General features: G+C 53.7%; 1 protein-coding gene across 1 annotated transcript in view; it reads left to right on the forward strand.

Annotated features, from left to right (window-relative positions):
* The window catches only part of LOC309886720 (opioid-binding protein/cell adhesion molecule homolog), a gene marked incomplete at both ends in the record, with an annotated part of 99,408 nt that overhangs the window by 63,765 nt on the left and 9,892 nt on the right, over positions 1–25,751 (forward strand). Inside the window, one exon of the mRNA XM_082777853.1 lies at positions 17,699–17,931. Coding sequence (XP_082633979.1) covers positions 17,699–17,931 — 233 coding nt within the window. The remainder of the gene's footprint in view (positions 1–17,698; positions 17,932–25,751) is intronic.

A 25,751-nucleotide genomic window follows, 5' to 3' on the forward strand; every position in this document is an offset into this window, starting at 1 on the left:
GAATGTGGGCTCTCAGTTTTGTGTTTCTCAGTGCAAAATGGGGTTTTAAATGTGGTGACAGAGGCAGGCTGACAGCCCTGAGCCACAAAGCCCTGCAGCTATGACACAGCTGCGGGATGAGCACAGCTTCTGCTCCATGCACAGCTTTTCTCTCCCCATCCTCTCTCCTCCTTCTGCTTTGCTTGGTTCTTCTTGAGCACCTCGGCTTTGAAGGGAGCCCCTGCTAGCTCTTTCCTGGTGACCTGCTCCATCAGGAGACGTTTGGGCATCCAGCACCTGGAGGCAGCTTCAGCTCCCATCCCTTTCATGCGGTTGCTTTCTCCAGCCCAAACCTGTTGATCTTAGGGTAAGGATGCTCACGCTGCCCCTGCAGCTGGTAAAAATAGGTTCTCCCAGGAGCGTGCCTGATGCTAGCCCAGCTCTTCCAGCAGAAACTTTAATCCATGAAAATATTGTACCTGCATGGTACCTGTATGGTATGAGGGAGTTAGGAGGAAAGGCAGCAACCTCTTAGCCTCCCAAATTGTTCCTCTCTTCGTGCCGTTCCTCTCTCCGTGTCTCGTTGCTCCCATGGTCTTCTCCCCCCTTGTCTCAGCAGCGCATGCCCCAACCATGCCTCGTGGCTCCCCCGGAGCTGGCATCATCCTGCTCGAAAGAGAGATCAGGACCAGGAATGGGGAGGAGGAAGAGGAGCTGATGAGGCTCCAGCTGGCCAAGCGGGGCATTCTCAGCATATCCCATAACAATTCAACATCATCTACTCCGGGAGTTTCTTACAGGGAGAAAAAAAATAAGAAGAAAAAAACCAGAAACCTCAGGGATGCTTAAAGCCTGAAGTTTCTTTTCCCCCGAGGGCAGCTGCCTGCTGTCCCCAGGTCTCTCTGTAACCCAAACCTCTGGTGTGGGGTCGGCGGCTCTGCCTGCTTTGCCGCTTCCCTGCGCCGAGGGGACGTAATCACCACCGAGAGCAGCTTGAAGGACATCAACACGGGAGCGGGGAGGACGATTTGTAGTGAATAATTTAGTGGATGAATTTAAAGCTTTTGTTCTCGTTGCAAATTACCTGTGAACTGTATGGGAAGGCTTTGATCGTACAAATTCATTTTACATCATCTCTATCTGCCAACATACCCACCTACCCGCTCAGCTGCTTTTTTAACCGAGCGCTCTGTCTATTTTTCCATGCTCGTCGCTGGGTTTTGGGGACAGGCTTTGCCTTGAGGATGCTGTGAGCTCTCAGTGCCAGTGTGACAGCAGAAAGCTGCCTGGCTGCAGAGGTTCTTGGAGAGCCCCAGGAGCTCGGTGGGACTGATGTGGTGTTTGTTCCCCCAGCCTCCTCCCTGTTCTGTAACGCTGCTCGGCGATGATGGGCTCTTGGTTTCATCTTCACCTCACCAAGCTTTTGTCCAAACAGGTTGTATGGAAATCCTGCTCCGAATTACTCTCCCTTTGGAATTAGGCAAATGACGTGATGTTAAGAAGGGCAACTCGGCCCTCCAAGTGTTTTACTCTGGGTTTTAGGTGAAAGGGGCTGGGGCTGGATGCCCAGCTGGGGAGGTAGACGGGGATGAGCACTGGTGTTGGTCAAGCAGCTTCCCGGTGGTGATGGGGCAGCTCCTGCCTTTTTCCTGCTGCCTGTTTTCAGGAGGATGCCTCAACATTTCCATCCCCAAGTGCTGGTGAAAGGTGATGGCTGAGGCTGCGTTTCCACAAGACCTGAAGGAGGCTTCAGACCCCCATGGGGCTCTGGGGAAGGCATGGGTGGGAGCAGGCCCTCCATGGCTGCTCATCCTCCCGCTCCTCATCCTCCTGCTCCAAATCTGGATGCAGCAGGGTGAGTCAGGGCCCCCGCGCACAGCCTGCGATGCTCCTGGTGCAGTTGAGACCACCTTCCTCACTCCTCCCTCCTCCTTCCATCCTCCCTTTCGGGGCTGGTTTGGCACCAGCTGCCTCCCTGCGCTGGGTGCCAGCCTCCCCGCGGTGCTGGCGCGGGAGCCTCACTCCTTGGGGCCGCTGCCAGCGCGCTGGGCTCCGTTTCTCTTTGTCTAATTGACGCAGCACCGTGCTGCCGTCCCTGCCATCAGCTCCAGAGGCGTTTCCTCACCCATTCACAGCACTCTGGCCCCGTTCAGAGGCTGATCCCCACGTCCCTGGGCTCCCTGAGCAGATCCGAAGCTCCCTGCCCTTCCCTTGCGCTCCCCCCTCAGCTGCAGCAGCGCATCCTCGAGTTTGGGGCTAGGGGATTTAGCAGAGTGCAAGTGAAGGAGGCTGCAGCCTGCCCGAAGAGAGCCACGTGAAATGAAGTTGTATCTGGCTCCGAGATCAAATTATCCTTCTCGGCTTTCGGGGTGAGGACTCGCCGCAGCCCCGTGCGAGAGCTCGCTGCCTCCTCTCGGTTTATATCCCCGGTCCCCTGGCAGACGCTGCAAATGCTCGCTCATCAGGGCTTGCTCTCCGTGCTAATGGCCCTCTATAAATAAGCCCCAGGAACAGTGATAGAGAACAATCATAAAAGGCAGGCGCATAAATTAAAGCCGATGTTATAATAAACTAGACAAGCCCTTCATCGAGGGTTTTATGTTTCTCCTTGAGTCGGCAGCTTTGCCAGGAGAAAATGATGCCTGCGGGCGTGTGCCCATTCCTCCCTCTTCCTTCTCTGTACCTGCTCGTGTGGCTGTGTGCATTCGGGTGGCAAAAATAGCGTCACCATCCCCCCCACCCCCTCTTTTTTTTGTCGTTATGGCTAGAAAAGGCTGCAGGAATTTCCCAGAACAACCTTGGAGAGGTGACAGGACTGCAGATTAACTGTCCAGGGTGGCTTTGGCCACTCTTTTCAGCTTTCGGGTAGCTATAAATGAAATTTAATGCCCCTTGATGGCTGCGATTGCTAAGAGCTCAGCCCAGCGCCTACAGAGAAAGTCATTGCGTTCTCCTCGGCGGGCTGTGGGTCAAACCTGTGTGGCTGGAGGGAGATGCCTGCGTGTAAAGCAGAATTATCTTGGTGTGGGTACAGGTGTAGTACCTCCGAAATGGTGGTTCCTCACCCCAACGCCTCTCACCGGCTGGGCATGTGCCTGTGGCTGGCAAGCTGCCTGTCTGTGGGCATCCGGAGTGCTTTGCTAAATAGATTGCACCCAAACTCCTGCCCCTGCTGACGGGTTCACCTCTGCCTGCCTGCACCACATCCCAGAGCCTGAAGCCAGCAGGGGGGACACATGGATCCGCCCGTTCCCAAAATCCGATGTCCCCACAGTGCAGCCGTCCAGACAACGTTTTGGGTTGTGCCACTGGTGCTGGTTTGTGCCTGGCCAGGAGCAGGTTATATGCTGAGGGTGTATGAGGGGTGCAACGGGGATGCTGCAGGCAGGATGAGGGCTGCCAGGAGGGCTTAGCGGGTCCTGCAGTGCAGCATGGTGCTGTGGGGGGACTGTGCCCCATCCAGTCTGCTCCCAAACTCTGTTGGGACACCCTGAGCCAGGGTGCAGGCTCCAGCTTCAGACCCGTCCCTGAGCCCTTACAGTGAAATCCAGATAAAGTCCCTAAGGTGACAGGTTGGGGACAGGGAACGCACAGCTTCCTGGCAGCCCAGCAGGCTCTCATGCCCTGATCCTGCCACACTTCAGCTCTGTCGGGCCGTGTTTGTCTCCACATCTTTGTTATTTAGGAAGAGAGGAGGAGCAGGGACCAGGGATGTGCAATGGGGAGATGTCACCCCATGGCTCTTGCAGGAGGCTGTGGGGACAACAAGGAGGAGAATACCAGCATCTGTCTCCTACTTAGAGGCTCAAAGCAATTTGCAACTCAGCTCGGGGATGAGCACACCCCCGTGCACCTGCACAGCACCATGCAGCAGCATTGGTGCTGAGGGTCAGCACTGTGCAGTTACGTGCAGCTGGGGACAGCTCCAAAGCCTCCTCCTGGTACCCGAGCATCTCTTCCCTCTGTACAGATTTTGGGAGGTGCAGCACAGCCTGTGACAGTGCAGGGAGGCGATGGCAGGGCGAATTATGCACAAGGAGGTGCGGTGAGAGTGGAGGGAAGAGGGGGAAGGAAGGAGAGGAGGGAGACAAATGGAGAGGGAGGGATGGGGGCAGGCGGGTAGGCTCCACTTTCTGCTCTCTGCTCCCCTGCGAGCTCCAGCCCGAGCTCCCCCTCGTGTTCAGCCTCACATATTTCTTGCGACCGACCTCTCCAAGTTATTTAATGCAGGGATTTTCAATCTTTCCTGCCTTGTTTGCACTGGAGGAGCTGGAGCCCCAGTGGGCATCAGGCAGCTGCCTGCAGGTTCGTTTATCCCTGCTACCGCTCCTACACCCCAGCCCAGGCATCCTGCCTTCTCCCTGCTGAACCTGGGGTGTCAGAGGTGTCTCCGGCTGTTCTGAATAGCCAGGCCAGACCCACACACTCACACAAGCTCCATTGTGAGCAAGAAATCCTTAATTTTGAGCGTTCAATGAGGGGTTGGTGCTGCAGAAACACCCCAGTGAATGTGGTGATGCTCAGGATGAGCTCCTTCGGGAGGTGGGCGCACGAGCCTGACATATCTGTGCCATGCCATGCCATGCCATGCCATGCCTTGCCATGCCGTGCTGTGCCGTGCCATGCCTTGCTGTGCCGTGCCATGCTGTGTCATCCCTTCCTGCCTGCACCAAGCTGAACAGAGCCAGGGCCGTTGCAGCATCGGTTCCCTCCGGGGCTGCGTGGCCGCTCCCTGCTGCCGCCGCTCGTCAGCCCCTCGCTGGTCTCGCATGGGGTCGTTTTCTGCTCCATTTCCTCCCCCAGCCTTTGGATCCCCCCCTCCCTGAGCTCTCTGCTGTCGCCTTCTTAGTCATCCCGCCCGGGATAAAATATGACTGCAACTGAGAAGCACTGAGATCGCAGCTCCCCTCGGGGACAGCTTGCCCACATCACCTGTCGGATCGAGAGCCTGCATGTCCTTGGAAAAATATGTATTTCAGGCCGCCGGGGTGCTAATTTGCAAGGCCCATTACTCAAACGAAACATTAAAATGGCCGTCCATAAACCAGAGCCTTTATTCGTGCCTCCCCCTCTGTCTGAACTCCCCTCGCCAGGTATAGGCTTCCTGTCAAGCCTAAGAGCCAAAAGCAAAGATTTATCGATAGGTACCTTGACTCCAGCTTGCATTTTAATTATGTCGCCGTCAGCCTGTGCCGAGAATAAACTCGATGGCTATTGTGTTCTCCTCGCTTCATCTCTCTGGATAAATGCACTGGGAGAGACGTGGTTTTATGGAGTCCCTACCAGGGACCCGCTTGCTTTCCCGTGCCGTTCCCTCCAGGTAAGCCCAAGAATCGCCTCGAGGCGCCGGGGCCGAGTGGGTTTTTTTTCGGGACGGGAGGCAGAAAGCAGTGCCCGGCGGGGCACCGGAGCTGGAATTGCTTTTTGGAGGGCTCAATTTCACGCTGGGAGCGAAGCCGCAGCACGGCGATGAATCGAGAAGCCACGCTTGTCAGGGAGGAGACGCGATGAACTTGGGAGCTCGGTTGTTTATTTTCCGTATCTCTTTGCGCGAGCGTGTGGGTATGTATAAATATTATTCGCATGCGACAGACAACACTGGTGTCTTTCTTAATATGGGTGCAAAGTTTGACCTGGCACTCTCTGGTGGAAGCGATGCATATTTATTAGCGAGGCGATGGGTGGGAATTAATCCCTCGCTCGGCGTGTCAGACGCTATCTCAGCAAAATGGGGCTGTTATTAAAGCAAACAAAGGTGAAAGCAGCCCGGCCGTGACCACCTCCCTGGCTCTAACTTTGTTACGGGCCACGGAAGAGATGCCCTCGGCGTGCAGCCAGCTCGGGATCTGGCATCCAGGTCCTGTAGGCTGGTTCTGCCTCAGTTTCCCCACTGGTAGCGATGCCGCCAGCCCTTCCCCATGGCCCAGCAGGGGAGGGTGGATGGCTCCGTTCATTACCACGCACAAATTGCTTTTGATATTCCTAGATGGGAGCGCTACGTGTTGCTATAACATTGCTGTACCTCGTTTGACTTCTTTTTCTGTTGCAAGCCCCCTCTTGATCCCGTTACCTGCAGTAACAGTTATCTGGCTATATTTTATCATCTGAATATTTCAATTAAATTACTTTAAGGAAAAAAAAAAAAAAGAAAAAAAAGCCTGCGCTGAAGTTGGAAATGATCACTGTATCACTCCAACTTTCCTCCATTCCCAGAAGGTTAATTGAAAGGCAGCCATCTTGGTGACGTTTAGACAAATGAGGATAATTATGTGTTCTCCAGCTCTTTGAGAGGTTAATTGCTTAGATGTACGAAGACTTGAAGAACAAAGAAGGAATAAATCAGAAGCAGGACTATGATCTGATAATGCAATTTGGTATATTCATGTACAACTCAAACAAATAAACCCCCCCTAATTGCTGGAAGTCGTTGGGCTGCGGGGATGCCCCTCAGGGCGCCCAGGATCAGGCACCCGGAATTGGGACGTTTGGTGAGGACACGTCCCTCGAGGGATGGAGAGGCCTCCTGGTGGCCACCTTGCTCTGTCTTCCTCTTGCAATCAGGACTTCATCTCTTGGTGCTATGGGGTCTTCTCCATGGCCACGAAGTGTCCTCAGGGCTCTGGAGAGCCCTGATGGGGGCACAGGCTGGGGATAGGACAGGATGGCTCAAACGTCTTCCAGTCATCCTCAGGTCCTCGCTTTTGGGGTGCTTTAAAGGAAATATTTGGGCTTTTTTGCAGGTGGCTGATCCGTGTCAACCTGAGCACCTTGACCAGATGGCATTGGGCGGCATCAGGCTTTTGTGGTTATAAGGGATGCAAAGAACACCCCCTAGGTCAGCCCGTATCCCCTAGGTTTGACCCCAGTGGGATAACCAAGCTCTTCACCAAGCACATTTAATGGGCACTGCTGGTTTATTCATTTGCATCCTGTGTTAGCATCACAGTCATCAGGAGCAGTTATTTCCAGCAGATCCCCCTTATTGTTCTCTCGCTGTTTTGTGCTGACAAACCCGTGAGGAAAGGTATTTTCCATTCCCAAGCTTTGAGACGTTAGCACCACTCCCATGTACGTGTACAAATACCTCAAAAACCCAAATCTAGGTGTGTACCTCAAACATACAAAGACGACAGGATGTTGTTTGGCTCCTCGCTGCCTGTTGCTCGGAGCTGCCAACCCCGCTCTCCGAACCGGCGACGAGCGAGCGGGTGCAGAGCAGGCAGGTCAGCAGAGGCACGGGCACGCCAAGCTGAGAATTTCCTCTGGTGGGTTATTTTATTTTGCCTAATTGTTGGTGAAATTTCTGCAAATTGGCAATTATATTCCTGGGCTGATTGCTTACCCGGCTAATTTGCAGAGCTCTCATTTGGCAGGAGTGCTTCGTAGCGTTCGCCATGAAATACGGCCTCGTTGTCCATCGGCAGAATTTCTCTCTTTTTAGACATTATTCGACCTGCCCACAGGGTTTTCACACGTGAAACCATCACACGGAGGAGAGTTGATTTCTTTTCTCTATTTTTCCAGGCCACTGGTGTCTGGGCACTTGCGTTTAGGGGTGCTACTTGGCAGTAGGTCCGTCCATCCATCCGTCCATCTGTCCGGGGTGACCTGATGTGCACGACTCCACATCCAGGCTGCATTTTGCTGGGGAGGGCAGGGTGCAGCTCCACGCTCGAGAAGTTCAGGTTCTTATCGAAACCTCCAGGCTGTGCAAAGCGTCAAGCTTTCCAGCCGGGCAAGGATCAAATGCTGTCTGATTTTTCAGCTGTGAGGGTCAGGGAAATGGTGCTTTCTTTTTCAACCCGGTGGGAGCTTTGGGGTGAAACGTCTTCATCTGGAACCTCTTCCTCCCCCCGCTCTGTCTCGGGGGAAGTTCGAATTGATTTCAAATGGAAAAAATGCCTCCCCACACCTAACCTTTGAGGAGTCCTGAGCCTCAGTCTCCAAAGCACCGGCAAGTGGTTTTTCCGCCTATCTATCAGGCCCGTCTGAAATTGCAGTTTAATTCTCCGTATTTGCTCTTGTACTGTGTATTAAGATACAGCGAGTTTATCCAGCAGTCCAGCTGTTTTGAAGATAATTACTACAGAACTCAACCTGATGTAAAATAATCCTCCCGGGCAAGCAGCCAAGCGCCTGAGATTTATCCTCCAAAGACTGAAACCTCTCCATTACCCTTAAGAGTCGCGGAGATAGGAGCGGGTGTCTCATGACAAATATATTTTTGTGGTAATTAACGGTGGGCTGGGAGAAGGGCTGGGGTGTCTGTTGGTGGTGTCCAACCTCAGGACAATTTTTCTTTGCACTGATGGACTTGTGGAGCCGTCTGTGGGTGCCAGCCCGTGCTGGTGTCGAGGGCTCATGCTGTGCTTTGGTGGCAGCTGCTCGGTCCTGGCCCGATTTTCCCTCTTTGCCATCCAGGGACAGCTGTCGGATCAGTTTGCTCAGGCTGCGCCGCGGCTCCTTCCATCTCAGGTGTGCCCTGGCCTGCGTTTTAATCAGCTCGCCAACATCCTTTCTTCTTCTGTGACCACGGGACACTGCTGGAGTCGTCAGAGCCGTGCCCGCGTTGTCCTGGGTTGAAAGTGGAGATGCTGGGACCGTCACCAGCCCCACCAGGGCGGCTGAGTCATAGCGGTCGGAGCCCGGCATCGCCACGCGTTAATTACTCGTACTTAACTGCATGGCTAACTGTGACAGCGAAACAGTTATTTCTGTCTCTGCCTGCCTGTGAAGGTGGTGGGAAAAAAAAATTAGAAAAGGGAGAAAAAAAAAAAAAGCGCTAGGAAAAAGAAAAAAGAAAACCCATCCCAAAACCCACACCACACACATCGAAAGGCTCCAGGTTCTCGGCTGTTCGGGGCTGCTAACACCGTGAGCAATAAACTCTGCTTTTCTTCTCCTCCTTTTGATTGAAGAACACTAGAAATCAGGCAGGGAGCAGGTGCTGCATTGTGTTAGATTAGCACTGATTGAATTCTTACACAGGCGCTGATTGAGGTGCGCGCGCTGCCGGCGCAGGGCTCGGTAAACACTGGCGTGCCGTGAGCCTGGGGGGGCTTCAGGATCGGTCCCTTCATCATGTCCCTTGGGCTGCCAAGAGCCTCAGCAGGTTTCTCTTGGCATCTTTTCGCCCCTGTTGGGGCACAGAGGACCAGCGTGGGGTGAGAGGAGAGCTGGGTTCCCTGGTGAGAAGCCATCTCCCTCCCTGCATGGTCCTGGGGTGCTCCAGCTGATGTCTGCCAGGAGAAGCAGCGATGCCCTGATGGTAAATGCTGACCGAGGTTGGAAGTCTCTTTGGAGAGGAGCTGGGAGGATGCTCAGCTCATCTCAAACTCATCTCAAACCTTCCTCAAACCACAGTGTCTGTGAGGCCATTCTCAGCCTTGTCCTGGGCCTGACTTTGGGGACAGATTGCAGGTATTTAGGTGCCTCTCTGGGCAAGAGAAGGCACCGTGCTGGGCTGCTTGCAAAGCCCACACCACCAGGGCAGGGCAGCCCAGCTGGGGCTCGCTCCAGAAGCATTTTTCCTGGGCTGGCTGCCCGGCTTGCTGCCTTCATTTTCATCTCCATTCGGGAGATCAGGTGTGGCTGCACGCATTGACTTATTCCGATGTTAGCATTTAAGTGCCATCTGCTCTATAAACATCCCCATTGATTTGCTCTATCAAAAGGCCTCCCGCTTTATTTCTTTTGCCGCCGCCTCATATTTTCTTATGAAGATTTCTATTAAGCTAATAACGGCTGTCGGCCCCCGGGGGCTAAGGCTGACTCTTTCTGATCCTCCCTGCTGCAAAGGGTGTGCGGACACAACTGGACCGAGCAGCACAGCGGGGTGATGAGCAAGGGGAATTCGGGGCTGTGGTTAGAGGCTGGTTGTTAGCAGCCTCACTGTGGTTCACGGGAAGGGTTTCAGCATCAGGGGAGTGAGCTGGGATGTACTGGGACATACTGGGAAGGAGGTTGCTGAGAGCAACAAGATGCAAGTTTCCTCTGGCTTAGGTGTCACAACATCATGGAGCCATGTGGCCCCAAAGGCACATTTCTCCCATGAGAAACACAGGCAGAGCTGGGGGCCATACACACGGTGGGTGCATGGATAACACCTCCTGCTGTAGCCCTGGGAAGCTGCCACGGGGCACATTTGCTCAGGAACGATGCCTGGGAGCTCAGCGCCTGCACCTCTGGGTGGTTTCCCACTGCCATGGCAGTGGACAGAAATACGGTGGCACAGATGTATGGAGAAACGTATCCTATAAACATGAATTGGCAGAGATATTGGCAGAAACAGGTGGAGAAGAGAGAGATGAGTGCTTATTATTTTTATACGTGTTCCAAACAAGAAATTAACTGAGGCACAGAGCATCTCAGGGAACAGCTCGGGACCAGAAGTGACCCCAGGAGTCAGAAATCGGTCTGGTTGTCTTGGCATCCAGTCCTCTTTTTTGCTATGGAGGGAAGATGTCCAAGCACAGACAAGTGTGCAGGAGGAGATGGGACTTGGTAGAACTCAGGATCAACAGTGGAGGTTGAGAAATCCATTTTTTGGGGTGTTCATAGCAGAGGTTTGGTGTCAGTGCTACCTCCAGGCTGTGTGCAGGGCAGGAACGTGATGGGTCCCTGCAAAAAGGGGCCCTGATCCAGAGCTCGTTGGACTTTGTACAAACATTTCTGCAGGCTGCTGGGGGTTTCTGAATCACGGATGTGTTTTCTCATCAGAAGCTCACGTTTTGAAGCAGTTGTGGAATCAAACAGGAGCTGGAAGGGAGCGTGCCCAGCGCCCGGCCCCATCTCACTGATGTTGTTGGGAGGCATTGCTGCGTCTGTCCCCGCAAGTCAAACATAAAAGAAATGAGAAGTGAAAGAAGGGCTTTAGGAATGAGAAGGAAAGCCTAACTCGCCTTAAAAGAGCTGACTGCGCTTGCTGGATTTGCTCGATTCGGAGCATTAATTCAGAAAATCCAGTGAAGGGCTTTGGGGAGAAGATGCGGGCACCACGTTCCTCTCTGCTTGTCCCTTCCCCGTGCCAGCAGGATTAGTCTGGGAGCTGTCAGCAGCACAGCTCAGCCCGTGTTGGCATTGGCATCATTGCCAGTGAGCCTGTTGGATGTAAAAGAGTTAAAAAAAAAAAAGTTAAAAAAAATAAAATGTTGGAATGCCAAAGTGTTGGACATAATCTGCCTACAGCCCTTCAGACCTGGGGGAGGAAAGGGACTGGAAATTGGTTTGCAATGGTGGAGATGTGAGGTTTGTGCTCCAGCCATGGGGAGACAGCTTTATTTTGCTGTGTTTGAGGGCTGCTTTAAATTGTCCAATTCAGGCTGGTGTCGAAAAGCATCATTTGAAAGGCATCAACGCCAAGCAGAGCCATGTATCGTTGAGCAATTAGAGCGAGCTGAGCAGCAGCGGAGCTGTTGCCTGAGGAGTGGGTGCAGACCCCCCCCCCAAATCGATGTCAGCTCGAGCTTGGCATCTACCCCAACCTCTGCAGCCCCCCAGGTATCCAAAAGGCTGCACGAAGCCCCAAGGTATGAGCTTGCCGTGGAGAATTGGTGCTGTTTTGTGCGGTTTCACCCCCTCGGGGCCTCGCGGCGAGAGTTAAGTCTTGACTTGTGATGCCTCGCAAAGACAGCTCCCGCCTTCTTCATCATCTTGTTATTATTCTAATGTCTGGGAGCTGCAGTCATGGACCAAAACACCATTAAACTCTCTGAAATGGAGTAACAAGACAGCCCCGGCCCTCGCAGCCTTATTATCTTTGCAGATGGATATTTTATATTTAGCAACCTCTAATGTATCAATTTGGGCTTTGATTTTTCACGGGGAGCAGCTTCTATATCTGGTGCTGGAGAACGGGCAGGCAAAAACGGTGCCGCGGGGGAACCGGAGGAGAAAAAACCTCCCCGGCCAGCCCAGCCACACGGCATCCCAGCCGGGATGGAGAGGAGGGTCCCGAGGGATGCTGGAGGACAGGGGGGGTCTGCTAAGGGGGGAGGATTTGTGGTGGTCCTCAGCTCGTCTGAGAGCGCCTGGGGAATCCCAGCAGTGCTGTAGTGTTGGGCCAGGCGATTAATTAAACTCGCAGAAATTGAGAGCTTGCAGTGCAGGGCTTTGCGGGAGGCATGGGGCTGGCTGGTATGTGGAGCAGAGGGAGTAAGAAGGGAGGTTGTGGAAAAAAAAGTAGAAGAAATGGAAGTTGAGGCTGGCCGTGGGGATGTGGCTGGGACGTGCGCTGGTATTGCTATGGAAATTGCTGTTGCTGCGTCCTTGCCAGAAGAGGAGCTGTGCCTTGGAGATTCCTGCACTGGGCAGGATTGTGTTGGCCCTAAAAGAGGAGTTTGGGTCTAGTTGGAAGGAGCAGGGTTTTGCCTAGCAGGAAAGACAGGGACACACAACCCGAGTCTGGGACCCTGGAAGGGGTCTGCGCATCCCAGATGGGGTGGGCAGAAGGGAAACCACGGATGGCCCAGCCAGGAAGAAGGGTGCCAGCGGAAGGAGCTGGGAAATAAGACAAAGATCCTCCCGCCTCTGCCCGGAGAATAAATATCAGGATGACAGTGACGGAAGCCCAGCCGCCGCGGTCCTGCCCTCGGGGAGTTATTGTGCGAGACCCGCCGTCACACGCCGCAGATGCCATTGTACCCGCGGCTAATTTGACGCTTTACATTGTTGGGAGAGGATTAGAGGAGCTGCGTGTTTTGATGGCCTGTTTCTAATTTGCATATTTAACGAAGCGGGAGCTCAGCCAGGTTCTGTTCTTTTGTGTTTACTTCTGAGGAGCTGTGTTTATTTCCGATGATTACAAATAAATCTCCTCTGCCTTTGCTCCAGCCGCCTGGAATAAAAGGCATTCAGAGCCTGTTAGCTCTGTAGCTGGAGCAGTACTGGAAAAAGAAGGAAAAATCCCAGCAGGATTCCCCTGCAAACATAACCAACAATTGCTTCTCAAAGCCAGAGGTGCCTCGGAGCTTGCTCTGTCCCTCAGACAGGTGCTTTTTGGCTGGAAGCCTCCCATGCCAAAGCACCGTGCCATCACTGCCGAGGGGCTTTGACACCCACATGGGGGCTGCGAACCTTCAAGAGCCTTCCTGACCCCTCCGTGTCTGGGTATCACAATAACATGGGCACCCCGTGTCCCTGCAGTGGGTGCCAAAGCCTCCTGCACCCTGGTGTGAAACTGGGGCAAGCTCTGCCCGCGGACACCCAGGCTGTGCTCCTGTCCCCAGGACGGGGTCCTCTGCGCTGGTGTGGCTCTGAGTCACTTCTCCCTTGCTCCCGATCTGGGTCAGATATTTTAGCTTCTGAAAACTGGGTCAGCTGGCGACTTTGCGACTGGTTTTGGCATCTCCATTTGTCATTCTGAAGAGACACGCTGCCTACAGGAGTGAAAAATGGTTTGGGGCTGAAGGACTGTAAAAGTATTTAAAAGTATGGATCTGTTTGTTTGCATAAGGAAGCGGGAGGGTTGCAGGTCGATCCGGAGCTGAGCATCTCCCCTGAGGCTCTGGCTCTTCCTGCAGCCACGCTCTGCAGGTGCAAAAAGATTTTCTGGGCTGCTCAGGATGCTCAGCACCATTATGTGGGTCCCAAGCATCCCATCCCTCAGGAAACTAGTACCAAAAAGCCTCGTGCTGTCCCTGGTGCGTTATTTCCCTCCCCACAGTGCAGGGGTGAGGACAGCCGTGGCTCCACTCCGCTCAGCTCCAGGCTTGGTCCTGGTGCTTGGCCAAGCCACTGCTGCAGGTAAAGCCTGAGATCTGGAAAGAGAAAGGCTGGGAACGAAGACAGCGGGTGTTATTTCACGTCCCGTGCATGGGAAAAGTGCTGTCAGTGTCATTAATGAGGCTGGGCAGGCGCCTGCCGTGGGAGCAACGCGGGGGTCCCTGCTAATAGGTGCGGGAGGAGGGGGACGGTCACACAGTGCTGCCAAACACAAAGGCCAAGCTCGCGGAGTTATTTGTATTGTTGACACTAAGTGAAATAATTCCTCAGAAAACTTCAGAATTAGCATTTATGGATGAGGAATGGGTGCAATTAGAGGGGAAGCAGCAGCGCGCCGGTGCCCCCAGCTCCCTCCTTCATGCATCTTCCCACGCTGCTGTGTTTGGGTTCACCGCCCTTGTCTCTCATGGGGTGCAGGCGTCAGTACGGCCTCTTCGGTCCCTCTGAAGAGCAAGGGGATAAATACGGGGCCAGGGAGATGTCACCTGCCAGAGGACACATTTGTCAAGGGGAGCACGGGGAGGAACGGAGCTCGGGCAAAGCACAGCATCCAGGTCTCGCCCTCGCTCCTCACCAAGCTGGTCTGGTGGAGGGAGGACACAGTGGGAGGCAGCTGAAATGCTGCAGGCTCTGAGAGGTCTCTGCTCGGAGGAAACGAGGAGCTGAGTGGGGTGGACATGGAGCAGGTGGGGTGGGGGGCACTGCATGAAGAAGGGCTGCCAAGGGGAGCTGGGACAAGGCAGGTCCAGAGTGGCAAGGCTTTGGGCTGATGCTTGCGTCTCCATCCTGAGCTATTTCCCCTGCCTCTCTGATGTTTTTTTTCTCCAGGTGAACCAAGGAGACAGGAAGGGGTTATTTCCCTCCTGCCTGACACATCCTTTATTTTCTTTTGTCCCTTCCGGACTCGTAACGGAGCGATTCTTCTGGAGATGGATATGGTGCCTCCAGGAGACTGTTAATGTGGGTTTGTCTTTGTTCTTAATTAGATCCCTTCAAGGGAAAACCTCCTGGCCTGCTTTATTATCCAGCTTTGTCAGAGCTTGTCTGCTTTATCTAAACACTTTGAAGAAGTCTCTTTACCTGTTTGCTTACCGGAGACATTATCATAATCCTGGTCAATTGGAAATAGGTAGCAAAGACGGCTCAGCAGACGAGGGAGTGCTGGCAGCTTAGCAGCTAATGGATATCGCTTTCGGAGCCTGGGAAAGAAGTTGGCAGGGCACTCCTCGTGTCGGGGTATTTATCGGCGTGTGCCTCTGAAGTGCTGATTTCCAGGGCCCAGGAAATCTTGGGGTGGGAAGGAGAGGTTGTGCGAGAAGGGAAAGGCAGGCTCTAAGGGCCAATATACGTTTTTTCTGCTGGCTCTGATGGGTCACCAAGAGGGCACGGAGAGCTCCCTAAGGGTGTTTTTTTTGGGGGTCCAACCCCATCTGCAGTTGCAGAGCAGAAAGGATCTGCTCCTACATGAGCTACTAAGCAGCAGCAACTGAAGAGAGGGCTAGAGGAACAGGCAGAAGGGGCTTTTGTCTCATTGCTCTCAGCACGACTTTGCTCAGAGGTGTTCCCAAGCCCATCGCCGCATTGAGCATCCCCGGCAGCGCACAAAAGGCACCCCGCGTGCTTCCTCCCATCTCTGTAGGTGCTGCTGTATCTGTGGCGTGCTCTTGTGCTCCAGCCCTTGTAGAAATGCATGCCTCAGTTATTTCTGATGAAATCTGGATGGCTTTCCTGAGCTCTCTTTTCTTTGGAGAGCAAGCCCAGCCCTTTCCGTGGTAGCCCTGTTTGCATCGCAGGTGCCAAATGTCGCACTCCAAAGCAAAGAGGCTTGGTGGGGGTGGTCCCTGCCTTCACTGAAGCATGAGGGCTTCCCTCTCCTGTTTACTATGAGTGCTTTTTTTTAAGAGCAATCCGATTCATCATGTGTTATAGGCAAGGGAGGGGGATGCCATCCTCACTCTTCCCCATAGGAGCACATCTGCCTGTGTTATGGGACTCACCGTGGACTCATGCAGGTGTGGCTTCAAGCCTGAAATGCCAGAATTAGCTGCAAAACAAGCAGCCCCTGCTGCCAGGGGGCTCGTACCAGCCCCAAACATCCCCAGAAAGTGTGAGCCGAGGCCGGGCAGTGGTGTTTGAACATTCCCGGAGACGGCACGAGCGCGTCTTCCTTGTCACTTCAAACCCTAGTCCTTGTACTTCACCCCTAATGAGGGGACCCGGGAGTACCTCGGAGGGCTTTAGTCTGGATATTTATACGAGCGCAGACATGCAAGTTGTCTGTTTTACATATTACTGCCCTGATTTTTCAGTGCACGCAATGAATAATTTACAGAAACCGTGTGTAAGTATCTCTTTATTATTCATTATAATGAAGTGAGACAGCAGTAATAGTCCACTAGACTGAAATCCCCTAGGGCTGAACTTAACTAGGCTGCGCTTAGCTCTCCCCCAGTTAATTTGAGTGGAGGGAGGGCTCCGTTTCCCAAAAAGGACGGTGCCGTATGCCTGGCACGAGGCCACCTTGCTGAGCAAGAATGGGCTCAGCTCCACGCGGTGCACCCAGGACGCCGGCCCCAAAATGTGAATTCCTGCCAGGGGGGATGGCACGAGGGTGCTCGATGTCCACGCAGGCTCCTGGAGGGTTGGTTGTAGCGTGGCATGGCCTCAGGACCTTCGGGCTTTCCAGGAATACACGTGCAATGTGGCTTGTGTGGATGTACAGCTCCTGCAAGGGGAAAATGCCTTATTTACAGGAGAACGTATTGCTTGTGCCTCCAAACCGAGCCTCCAGGAGGACCCTGAAACATGCCAAGTGCCTCCCCTCTGCTCTGCCCGATTAATACCCTGCGTCGAGCTGATTAATAATCTGCGTGGGGCTGATGCTTGTCAGGCCCGGCATGGGAGGCATATAGCACCCCGAACCTCTGCGTGAGATGTTGATGGCGATGAGGGCAGCCCCCCTGCCTGCCTCCAAATTTACAGACGTGCAGAGAGGGACCTGCGGGAGCTGTTCGGCTCACTTCAGGTGCCTTTCCCTAAGATCTCGGCTGCACAAAGCTGCAGCCGCCAGCACGAGCTTGTGCCTAGGGTTGTTTTTCTGGTTTGCTCTCACACCAAGAGAAAGCTCTTCAACTGCGGTCCTTGGGTGGGAAAAGCAAAGCTCCCGAGAAATGTTCAGCTCTTAATTTAGCCAAATGCACGGTGGTTTGGCTGCGGGTACTGCGGAGGCAGCGAAGGCCAGAAGTAAATAGATCAAGAAAATCTATCAAATGGAATGAAAAAGCCATGTTCTTCGGGAACATTTTAATTCCACTTTTTTTTTTTTTTTTTCCCTCTGTTCTTTGCCAAGCGTAAGTCAGCGCCACGGACTGGAGCTCCCCAGCCTTCACGCGTCTCGTGGTGGGAGCAGGGAGGGAGGGAGCCAGGCAGGAAATAAATAATTGAAATGACTGTGTTGTGTTTTCAAGGCACTTGTAGGATTTACAGCTGCTTATCCAAATGTTCCCTTCTCTTCCTGCGTGCTGGCTCGCCGTCTCTGGCTGTTTCTCTCCTTCCTCTCTCCCTGCACGTGTGCGTGGCCCCTCTCCCCCGCTGCGGCGGTGTATATCACACCGGGATGGCTCGAGGGCTGTGCTGACAAGCCAAACTGTCAGCAAATTTTACAGCTTCATCTGAAATCCTCGGCGAGCAGGGGGTGCAGGAAGTCTTTGCGGTGCGCGGAGGTCAAACATAATGGGTTTTTCATCTGCGCCTCCCCAGAGCCATGGAAAAAATAAAATAAAATAAAGGGAACCTGCTGGTTCTGTGAGATGTCTGGGGATGGGGGATGCGTGGTGCTGGCGTGGTGGGCATGGTGTGCGGGGGGCACGTGGGCTCCTTGCTGGATATCAGGGTCAGGGAGCTGGTGGTGCAGCTCCCATCCCACACATTTTTGGAGCTGGGATGCTCTCCGTGCATGCTGGACCAGGTTGGTGACCCTCCTGCTCTTCCTTCGCAGGTGTACCGTGGATGACAGGGTGACGCGGGTAGCGTGGTTGAACCGCAGCACCATCCTGTACGCTGGCAATGACAAGTGGTCTATAGACAACCGCGTGGTCATCCTCTCCAACACCAAGACTCAATACAGCATCAAGATCCACAACGTGGACGTGTACGATGAGGGCCCCTACACCTGCTCCGTGCAGACAGACAATCACCCCAAGACATCACGAGTCCACCTCATCGTGCAAGGTGAGTCGTAACGTTCATGGTGCTGTTGTTGAGCCAAGCTGGAGGGTGTCCAGACTGGCTAAGGGCTTGGAGACCCTCTTGTGGTGGAGATTTAGGGATCAGACCAACATCCGTTGCTTTGGGTGGTGAATAGTTGGGGGACAAGGATGGGGACAAGTGTTCACTATACAAAGCGAGATGGAGTCGTGCTCGTGCACCTTGCTGTGTTGTAGGGTTGTGACATGGGGAGGAGAACAGCTGGAAACTGAAATTGGGGCTGGCTCCCTCCTTCTCCTGCTCCTGTGCCCATCCCTGCTGTACACACGAGCCGTGGCCGCTGCTCGGGTCACTGCAGCGGGGATTTGTTAGCAGGAGAGCTGAAGGCAACTGCACCAGGCTGCAGGAAGGAAAGCAGATTGTGTGAGCGTGTGGAAATTGTTGCAGGGCTGCAAAGAGCTTTTGGCACAGGGCTTCGTAGGGGGGCGTGTTGGCATAGCAGCTGCTGTTGGGTTGAAAAGCAGCATCCCTGAGTCTCTTCTGATGGGGAGGATCTCGGTGCTGGCAGATCAGAGGTGCCCATGGCAGTGTGGGCTGCAAAGAGCCTTTCTGAGAGCCTTTTTTGCACTGGTTATTGCCTGACCTTGGTCATCTGCTTGGCCCCCCACCCTCCAGCATGAATCCCTCTTCCCCAAACCCTCCTGCCTGGGGATGCTCCCTATGGAAGCAGACCAAGCACTACTGTGGCACAAGCAGTGGGTGCACCCTTAGGATATCAGTGTAGGGGATCCAAACTGGGTTTACCCACCAGCAAGGTGACCCCATGGGGTGGTGGGGCTGGCCTGGCCGTGAGCATCACCAGGACATTTCCTTGGGGGGCTCCATTGCTAGAGGTCTCTGCTTGGCACCCCAGCTCCATCGGGTGGTGCCTCCGATCCCAGCTCCTTTGCACCAGCTATCGGCTTTTGTCCGGTCTGTAGATTAATTTTTCAGAGTTAGTGTTAGTTCAGGTTAGATAAAGATAATGAAAGTTTCCTAATCCTCTTAAAGAAGATTTATCTGGCTGAGTAGAAAGCTCTCGGAATACAATAAAGCGTGTATAAAACCAGGACCTAATCTTTCCTTTAATTTCAAACAGCTGATGGGTATTGATTTTGCAATGAGCAAATCTGAAAAATTTCTCAGCCTCAACATGTGTCTGAGAAGCCTCCAACACGGATATGTATATATTTATGTATCCTTCTCATTTGGAAGAGGCATGGTTCGATTACGGCCACTGATCAAAGCAGGGAAAACCTCCCTCAGCCTGTCAGCTCCCCACGAGGTATGGGCAGGCGTGGGAGATGGTGACGTTGGGCATCTTGCTGCTTGCACGGGCTGCTCTGGGCTGGTTTCCCTGCCAAATCGCCATGGGATTTAGTGGTGGGGCTCTGTACAGGCGATGCTGTGGCAGAACGGGGAGGGCTTGGCTTGGGAAGAGGGGAGCAGAGCACGGAGCATCCCCTCCACCCCTCAGTGATTTACGCAGGAGCCGTCCATCTTCCAAGTTTAATCGGTTTATTCTGTCTGCTCTCTAATCATGCTAATCCATCCAGTCAACACCTGTGAAGTACCTGAATGCTTTCTGCCTAATGAAATTACACCAGCCGGCAGCTCCACGCAGCCCAACAGCCCCTCACCCTGCGGAGGAGGACAGGTCGAGCTGGGATGGGTGGGTTTGTGCTGCCTCCCAGCTGCTTTCTGCCCAAGAAACCCCTCTCCCTGGCTCCCACCAAGCCACAGTGGTTTCCCCAAGGATTTTGGTGGGGCTGGGGGTAGCAATTGCACTGTGGACTGCCTGGAGAGTGCCATTAAAGCAGGGCTGGTGCAGCACATGGGGATGCAGCAGAGGCTGCAAGGAGCATGTTAGTATGAGAGCAAGAGCGATTGCATCTCCTCCTCTTCTCCCCTCTTCATGCTTGAGCTCGTAATAAATCTCCGGCATCTAACGCCCAATATCTTGCCTAGTAAAATCCCCGTGCGATTATCTTATCTCATTAAAGCAAGGCCAAAAATCCTTTTATTCCACACAGACACTGGTGCCAAGAGCCGCAGCAGCGAGGAGCGGAGGGGAGCAGAGGGAGCGCAGGCTGCAGTGCAGCCGTTCCCCGGCCTTGGAAAGGGGAAGGCGAGGGACGGTTTGCATCCAAAGCGACTGTCTGGTAGCAAGGCTCAAAGCACACAATTTGCCTCATTTGTTCTGCCAAGAAAATCCATCTGTAGATCCCTCCATGCTGTCCCGTGGACAGGGTGGCAAGGGAAGCAAATCCTGCTCTGTTCCAGCTTTGGCTCCAGCAGCACTGCTCAGCGCTGCTTTGTGGTGGCTCAGAGCGAGAGGCACTGTCGAGCAAGACAGGATCTGAGGGAAAACAGCACAGCCCTTCACTCAGGGAGCAGTTTTCATGCACGCAGGCCATGCACTTTCCCGGGATGAGCCCCAGTTCTGTCCGAGCTCTCCTGGCACTAAATACGCGCGCCAAGCTCGGGACCCTCCTCTGCAGAGGAGGCAGCCGTCCCGGCGGCACTCCCCGCACGAGCAGGCAGTGATGACCAGTTAGCATCCGTGTTCAGGTCAATTAATTTATATTTGTATTTTGCAAAACTAAAAGTTGCCCAGATAGATTATTGATTCTTTGTCCCTGTGTTCAATTTGGTTTTAATTGCGCTACTGCAGGGCCAAACCTTCCCTCCTAGCAACCCGGCGATAAATCTGCCAGTGAGTCACAATCAACAGTAAATGTGTCTCTTCGTGTCATTATTAATATGTCTCTTGGATTGGTTCATTACAGCAGTTAACAGTGGTTTATAAGAGCGGAGATGGCGGGCGGCCAGCGAGCTTTTTTCTCTCCCCTTGTATTTTTTCCCGGCGACTCCCCACAACGACAGGATGGATGCTTGCAGGCATCTGAGCAGCATTTTGGTGTGTTGGCCTGCGGTGGGGAGAGTCCTGAGCATGGAGAGATTGGGATTTTGTGTAGTGCAAGGAGAGTGTGAGCTGCCTGATCCTGCTTTCATCATGAAGAGCCTGACCGGGGGATGCTGTGGGGACTGGGGCTCCTGTGCTCCTCCCTCTGTCCCTGGTGAAAGGGAAGCCAACTGGACCTCCAGGGGGTGAATTGAGGGGAGCCTGCACAGCAGAGCAGCTTTACCGGCACTAATGGCACCAAAAGAGCTCTAATTTCTCTGTCAGAACAATTAGTGGAAGGCAAAGCCTGTTGCTTGCACTGAGCTGGTGATGAATGCAGCTGGGAACTGTGACTTTTGGGGAGAGGAGTGAGGGCAGGGTCCTCTGGAGCACGGGGACGGGTGCCCAGGACCTCAGGGACCCTTCTTGTCCCCAAATGTGACCTCTTGGAAAGCCACTGCCTGTCCTCAGAGGCGCAATGAGCCAGGAGGCCGCACCACGTCGCACTGCAACATTGCCATGGTGCCAGGAGTGCAGGCACGGCATAGCCAAAGCCCCTTGACCCAGGCTGTTGCAAGAGCCAGGATGTATTTCAGGCCTGAATGCGGAGCTGAGGGTCAGTGCTTTGGAAGGGGCTGTGGGTGTTAAAGAGCAAGGCTGGCGTCCTTCTGGCAGCAGAGGATGAGGAAGGGAGGGAGGGAAGGCAGCAAAACGCAGGCAGCAGCGGGGCGAGCGCTGCGGCAGAGAGAGCTGAGCAGAGCGGAGAGGGCAGGGAGGATTGAGCAGAGGAGGTAGGAGGAGGTAATGAGAAATGGGATGGAGGGAATGAGAGCAAGCCTTTCCCGAGCATAATAAATGGTTAATCAAGAAGTTAGAGTGATGCTGCGGAGCCAGGCACGGTCAGGCGGTGCCACTGATGCAGCACAGCATCCTGCAGGCTTGGTGGGGGACTTTTCTTCTGTGGCTTTGCATCAGGTCTGGAGAAATGTGGGATAGTGTTTGGGCTGACAAGAGACGTTGGTGGGACTTTGTAGATATCTGCTAACAAGGAATAATTCCCAATTTGCAAGTATTTCTGAAAAGTCTGCTGGCTGACACCGCCGTGCCTGTGTGCCGAAGCGGTTCCGCGCGGCGCGGCGTTGCTTTGGGATCAGAGCACAGCGGCGGGCAGAGAGCTCAGCAGTGACCATCAATACTGTCCACCCCTACCAAACTGTGGTCGTTGGTATTCCTCAGATGTCCTCTATTTCTGATTTATTTAGAGAACCCTCCTCTGTACTGCCTTAATCCCACTCACCATAGATTTTTCATTAAAGCCTCTCCCGGCTGTCGGCATCGTTACTGTTAGTTTCTGGTCGGTGCAATCCATTTTCCTGTCGGTGTTTCGCTGCTTTCCTCTCCCCACGAGCCGGGGTGGGTTTTGGAGGACCACGGCCTCTGCTCGTGGTAGCAAAGTGCCGTTGGGTGTCACTTGGCAGCAGGTAGCTGCCAGATCTGCTTACCCCGAATCGTTCCCGTCTCACTTGTCGCATCCTCCGCCTCTCGGAGTGGCACCGAGGCGGCTGCAGCTCTTCAGCAAGCGTCTCTAAAGCAAATTGAGTCTTTATTTTTCCCTTCTTCCTGATAACAACTGACTTCTCGAGTCTCTGAAAGGGCAACCCCCCCCCACCAGCCTCACGCCGTTCTCCCCTAAGACAGGCTGTGCTGCGGGGCCCCCCCCCCGCCACCGCCGATTGCACAACTGCTGCTTTTAAACTTGCTTTTATCCTGCTACCTTTGATATCCAGGCAGGAGCCGAGACTGTGATACTTATTAAAACCTTACCGGGAGGCTGTACAGTGCATAACAAGGCAAGAGGAGCAGCTCAGCCTTCTTCAGTCGTAGGAAAGACCTGATAATGTGCTGTAAATGCAGAAAGTGCTTCACACGAGTGTCAGGAGTGTTGCTTATTATTAGGAGAGTTTGGCGGAGGGGTGTGCACGTGGTGCTCAGCAGCTGCGGCTCAGCCTGGAGAAAGGAAGGGTTGGGAGCGAGCAGCAGCAGCGCAAGATGTGGCCACAGAACAGGCTCCTGTGCTTGGGAGCCTTCTTGGGATGCTTGCTCTTTATGGGGTTATTTTTTTGTCTTAAAGATAATCACGAGGAAAAGAGGAGATGGATGAGGTGCCTGCAATCAGGACGCATGTGGGAAGGGGTTTTGGGGGTCCCTCTGGCTGGGGGTGCAGGTGGAGTTGGTCCATGTGGAGCTTCCAGAATCTCCAGTGGGGGATGAAGAGCAGCCTGTCTGGGTGGGCGATGTCCAGATGTTGTCAGATGCCACAACGGGTCCTGTCACCGTATTTAGTGGGGCCAGGACGGCCAAGTATGTCTGGGATTGAGGGTTTGCAAGGAACAGGAAGGAGTCTTGGATCACGCTGCTGTCTCTGTCTCGCTGGATGATGCATGGTGTAAAAGCAAACCATCCCTTTTCTGCTTGTCCTCAGTGCTGCACTCACTATGATACGGCTCCATACCAAGATGGGGCACCAGGAGGTGCTCCCCTCCTTGCCCCAAATCTTGGAAGGCTGTGGGCTCAGCCCAGGTCCTCGGCACCCGCCCAAGCTCCTCTATTGGTATTTTTCAGAAAAGTGTACAAAAATTGCTGCACATTGCCTGAAATCACAGGTTGGGACCGCACAGCGACAGGCGGAGGAGGCTCCTTGCTTGCTTTTTCTCCCTTCTTGGTCTCTGCTCATCAGGTGGGCTGGCAAATGGGCCAGCAAAGTTTGGACACACTCTGTATCCAAGCGCATCTTCCCCTTCACTGCTCCTCGGGGTCTAATTAGGTGTTTTCTTGATGACTCTGTTTGGAGGATAGGCTCCGGCTAACCCTGACTGCACTGGGTTAATCGTCCCGGTGGGGAAAAGCGAAACGGTGATTTTAAGCAGAAAACTCTCCCGTAGTTTGGCTTCGTAGCAGTGGGGATGGAGTGCAGGAAAATAAAGAGAAAATCAAAGGGCTTTTAAGAGGAAAAGGAAAAAAAAAATCACTTAGACTGGAAAGAACTCTTCCCAGCAGGAGCAGAAGCCAAGAACACATAATGTCCGTGGCGGTTAAACTAATGTTTCACATTTCCTTCTCCGGGGGTATTTGCTCAGGTGGGGGTGGGGATGGAAAGGGCCCCAACCGGTCGCCGAGCAGTTTATTGAGCTGCTCGCTGGATGGCACAAGAGGGGAAAAAACGAACCACGAGCAACTGCAGAGGAAAAATCAATTAGTGCAGGCACCGGTAGAAAGAAGGAGGGGGAGACGCTGGAGAGAAAAGAAGGTTTTTATCATTCCAGGGCGGGGAACCTTTAAAAACTGCTGTGTAAAAAAGTGAAAACCTTTGTAAGTGGCCAAAAACCTGGAGTGGTTCTCATGTGTGGCATCGCACTGCAGGAGGCAGGGTGTGCAGAGAGGGGTGGTGGCGGGGGAGCAGAGAAGGGTCATGAAGAGGTGCTCTGTAAAGTGTCATTGCAGAGGGAAGATGCTTGCTTTTTCCCCAATTATGGGACATGAAGAGCCTCTTTTGGTGTTTCCAGATCAGAAGAGCTCACGTCTTGGAGCTGAGAGCGTTTCTTGAGACAGGGAGGCGTCACCTGTCAAGGCACGGTGACATTCAGCCTTCAAGGAGAGCACTGGAGGCTTGCCCTGGGGTTTTCCATTTGCAGCGCTATTTCCATATGTTTACCTAAACGGAGCCCGTGGGTGTAATTACACAGTGCTCGCGGGCTGGGGGTTGTGGTGCTGGAAGCAGCTGGGTCTGGTCACCGCTGGCACCGAGCTGGGCTGCCCAGGGAAGCAGCAGCAGGAATGGAAAGGGGATGGAGAGGGGTTCCTCGGGATGGAAATGAGTGGGGAAAGGATCAAGGCTTACATCCTGCAAAGGGGAAATAAGAGGCTACAAAGGAGCAATGGCTCCCCAAGTCATTGTCCCGTCCTCCCTGGAGAAATGGAGAAAGGGCAAAAACACAAGGACGCAAAACGCGGGAGATGCGGCAGGCACTGGAATTTAAAGCCAAGGAGAGCCTGGAGAAAAGCAGGAAGGAATAGCAATGAATGGAGAGCAAGGCAACTGGAGGGGAGAGAGAAGAAGAGAAGAAAAGCCCAGAGACTTGTACAACAAAGAGAAGAACGAAATGTGCACGCACACCCAGCATCAAAAGATCAGGAGGCAGCAAAAGAGAAAAATGAAAGAATAATGAAGGAGCCCGGGCACAAAGAGGGGGTGGTCTTGAAAGAGAAAGAGCTGGGCTTGCAGGAAGAGAACAGCACCTGCTGCCACAGTGGCAAAGGAGGCTTTGTGAAGGAAAATGGGATTTCTGAAGAGCTGGAGGCACCGTGAGATGCCATGGCATGGCAAAGAAGGGCAGCAGGGCCCCTTGCCCTGGTGGGGTCCGAGCAGTGACCTCCCAAATGGAGCTGCTGGTGGTGACCAAGCTCCCTGGCCAAGGGAGGAGCCGTGGGTGGGTGGGAACAGAGCTCTTTGGGCAAATGCTGGTGAAGGAGAGCATGGTCTGCTGGGGAGCGCTGTGGGTTGTGGGTGGGCTGGCTGGCCGTGAGAGCAACACCAGTGATATGGGAGAAGTTTGGGGAGGTGCAGAGCTCCAAAAAAAGAGTCCAAAAAGCATCAGAACAGCCAGAGCAGCAGAGACATGGGAAATACGGACAGGTTGGGTCTTGATCAGTGGCATTAAGGACACTCGTGACCTTAATTAAGGAATTAGGGAGACTGGTGAGGGTGGGTGTTGGAGCAGGAAAGCTCTCACGTGTCCGGTGTGCGCACGGCTGTATGTGTGAGATGAAGGGCAGCATCGTCGGTACGGGGAGCAACTGAAGGGTTACTGGAAGATGCTGAATGCTGGAGATTTGATGTCGC

This window comes from Aythya marila, assembly GCF_965140915.1.
Source record: "Aythya marila genome assembly, chromosome: 23".
Taxonomy (NCBI): domain Eukaryota; kingdom Metazoa; phylum Chordata; class Aves; order Anseriformes; family Anatidae; genus Aythya; species Aythya marila.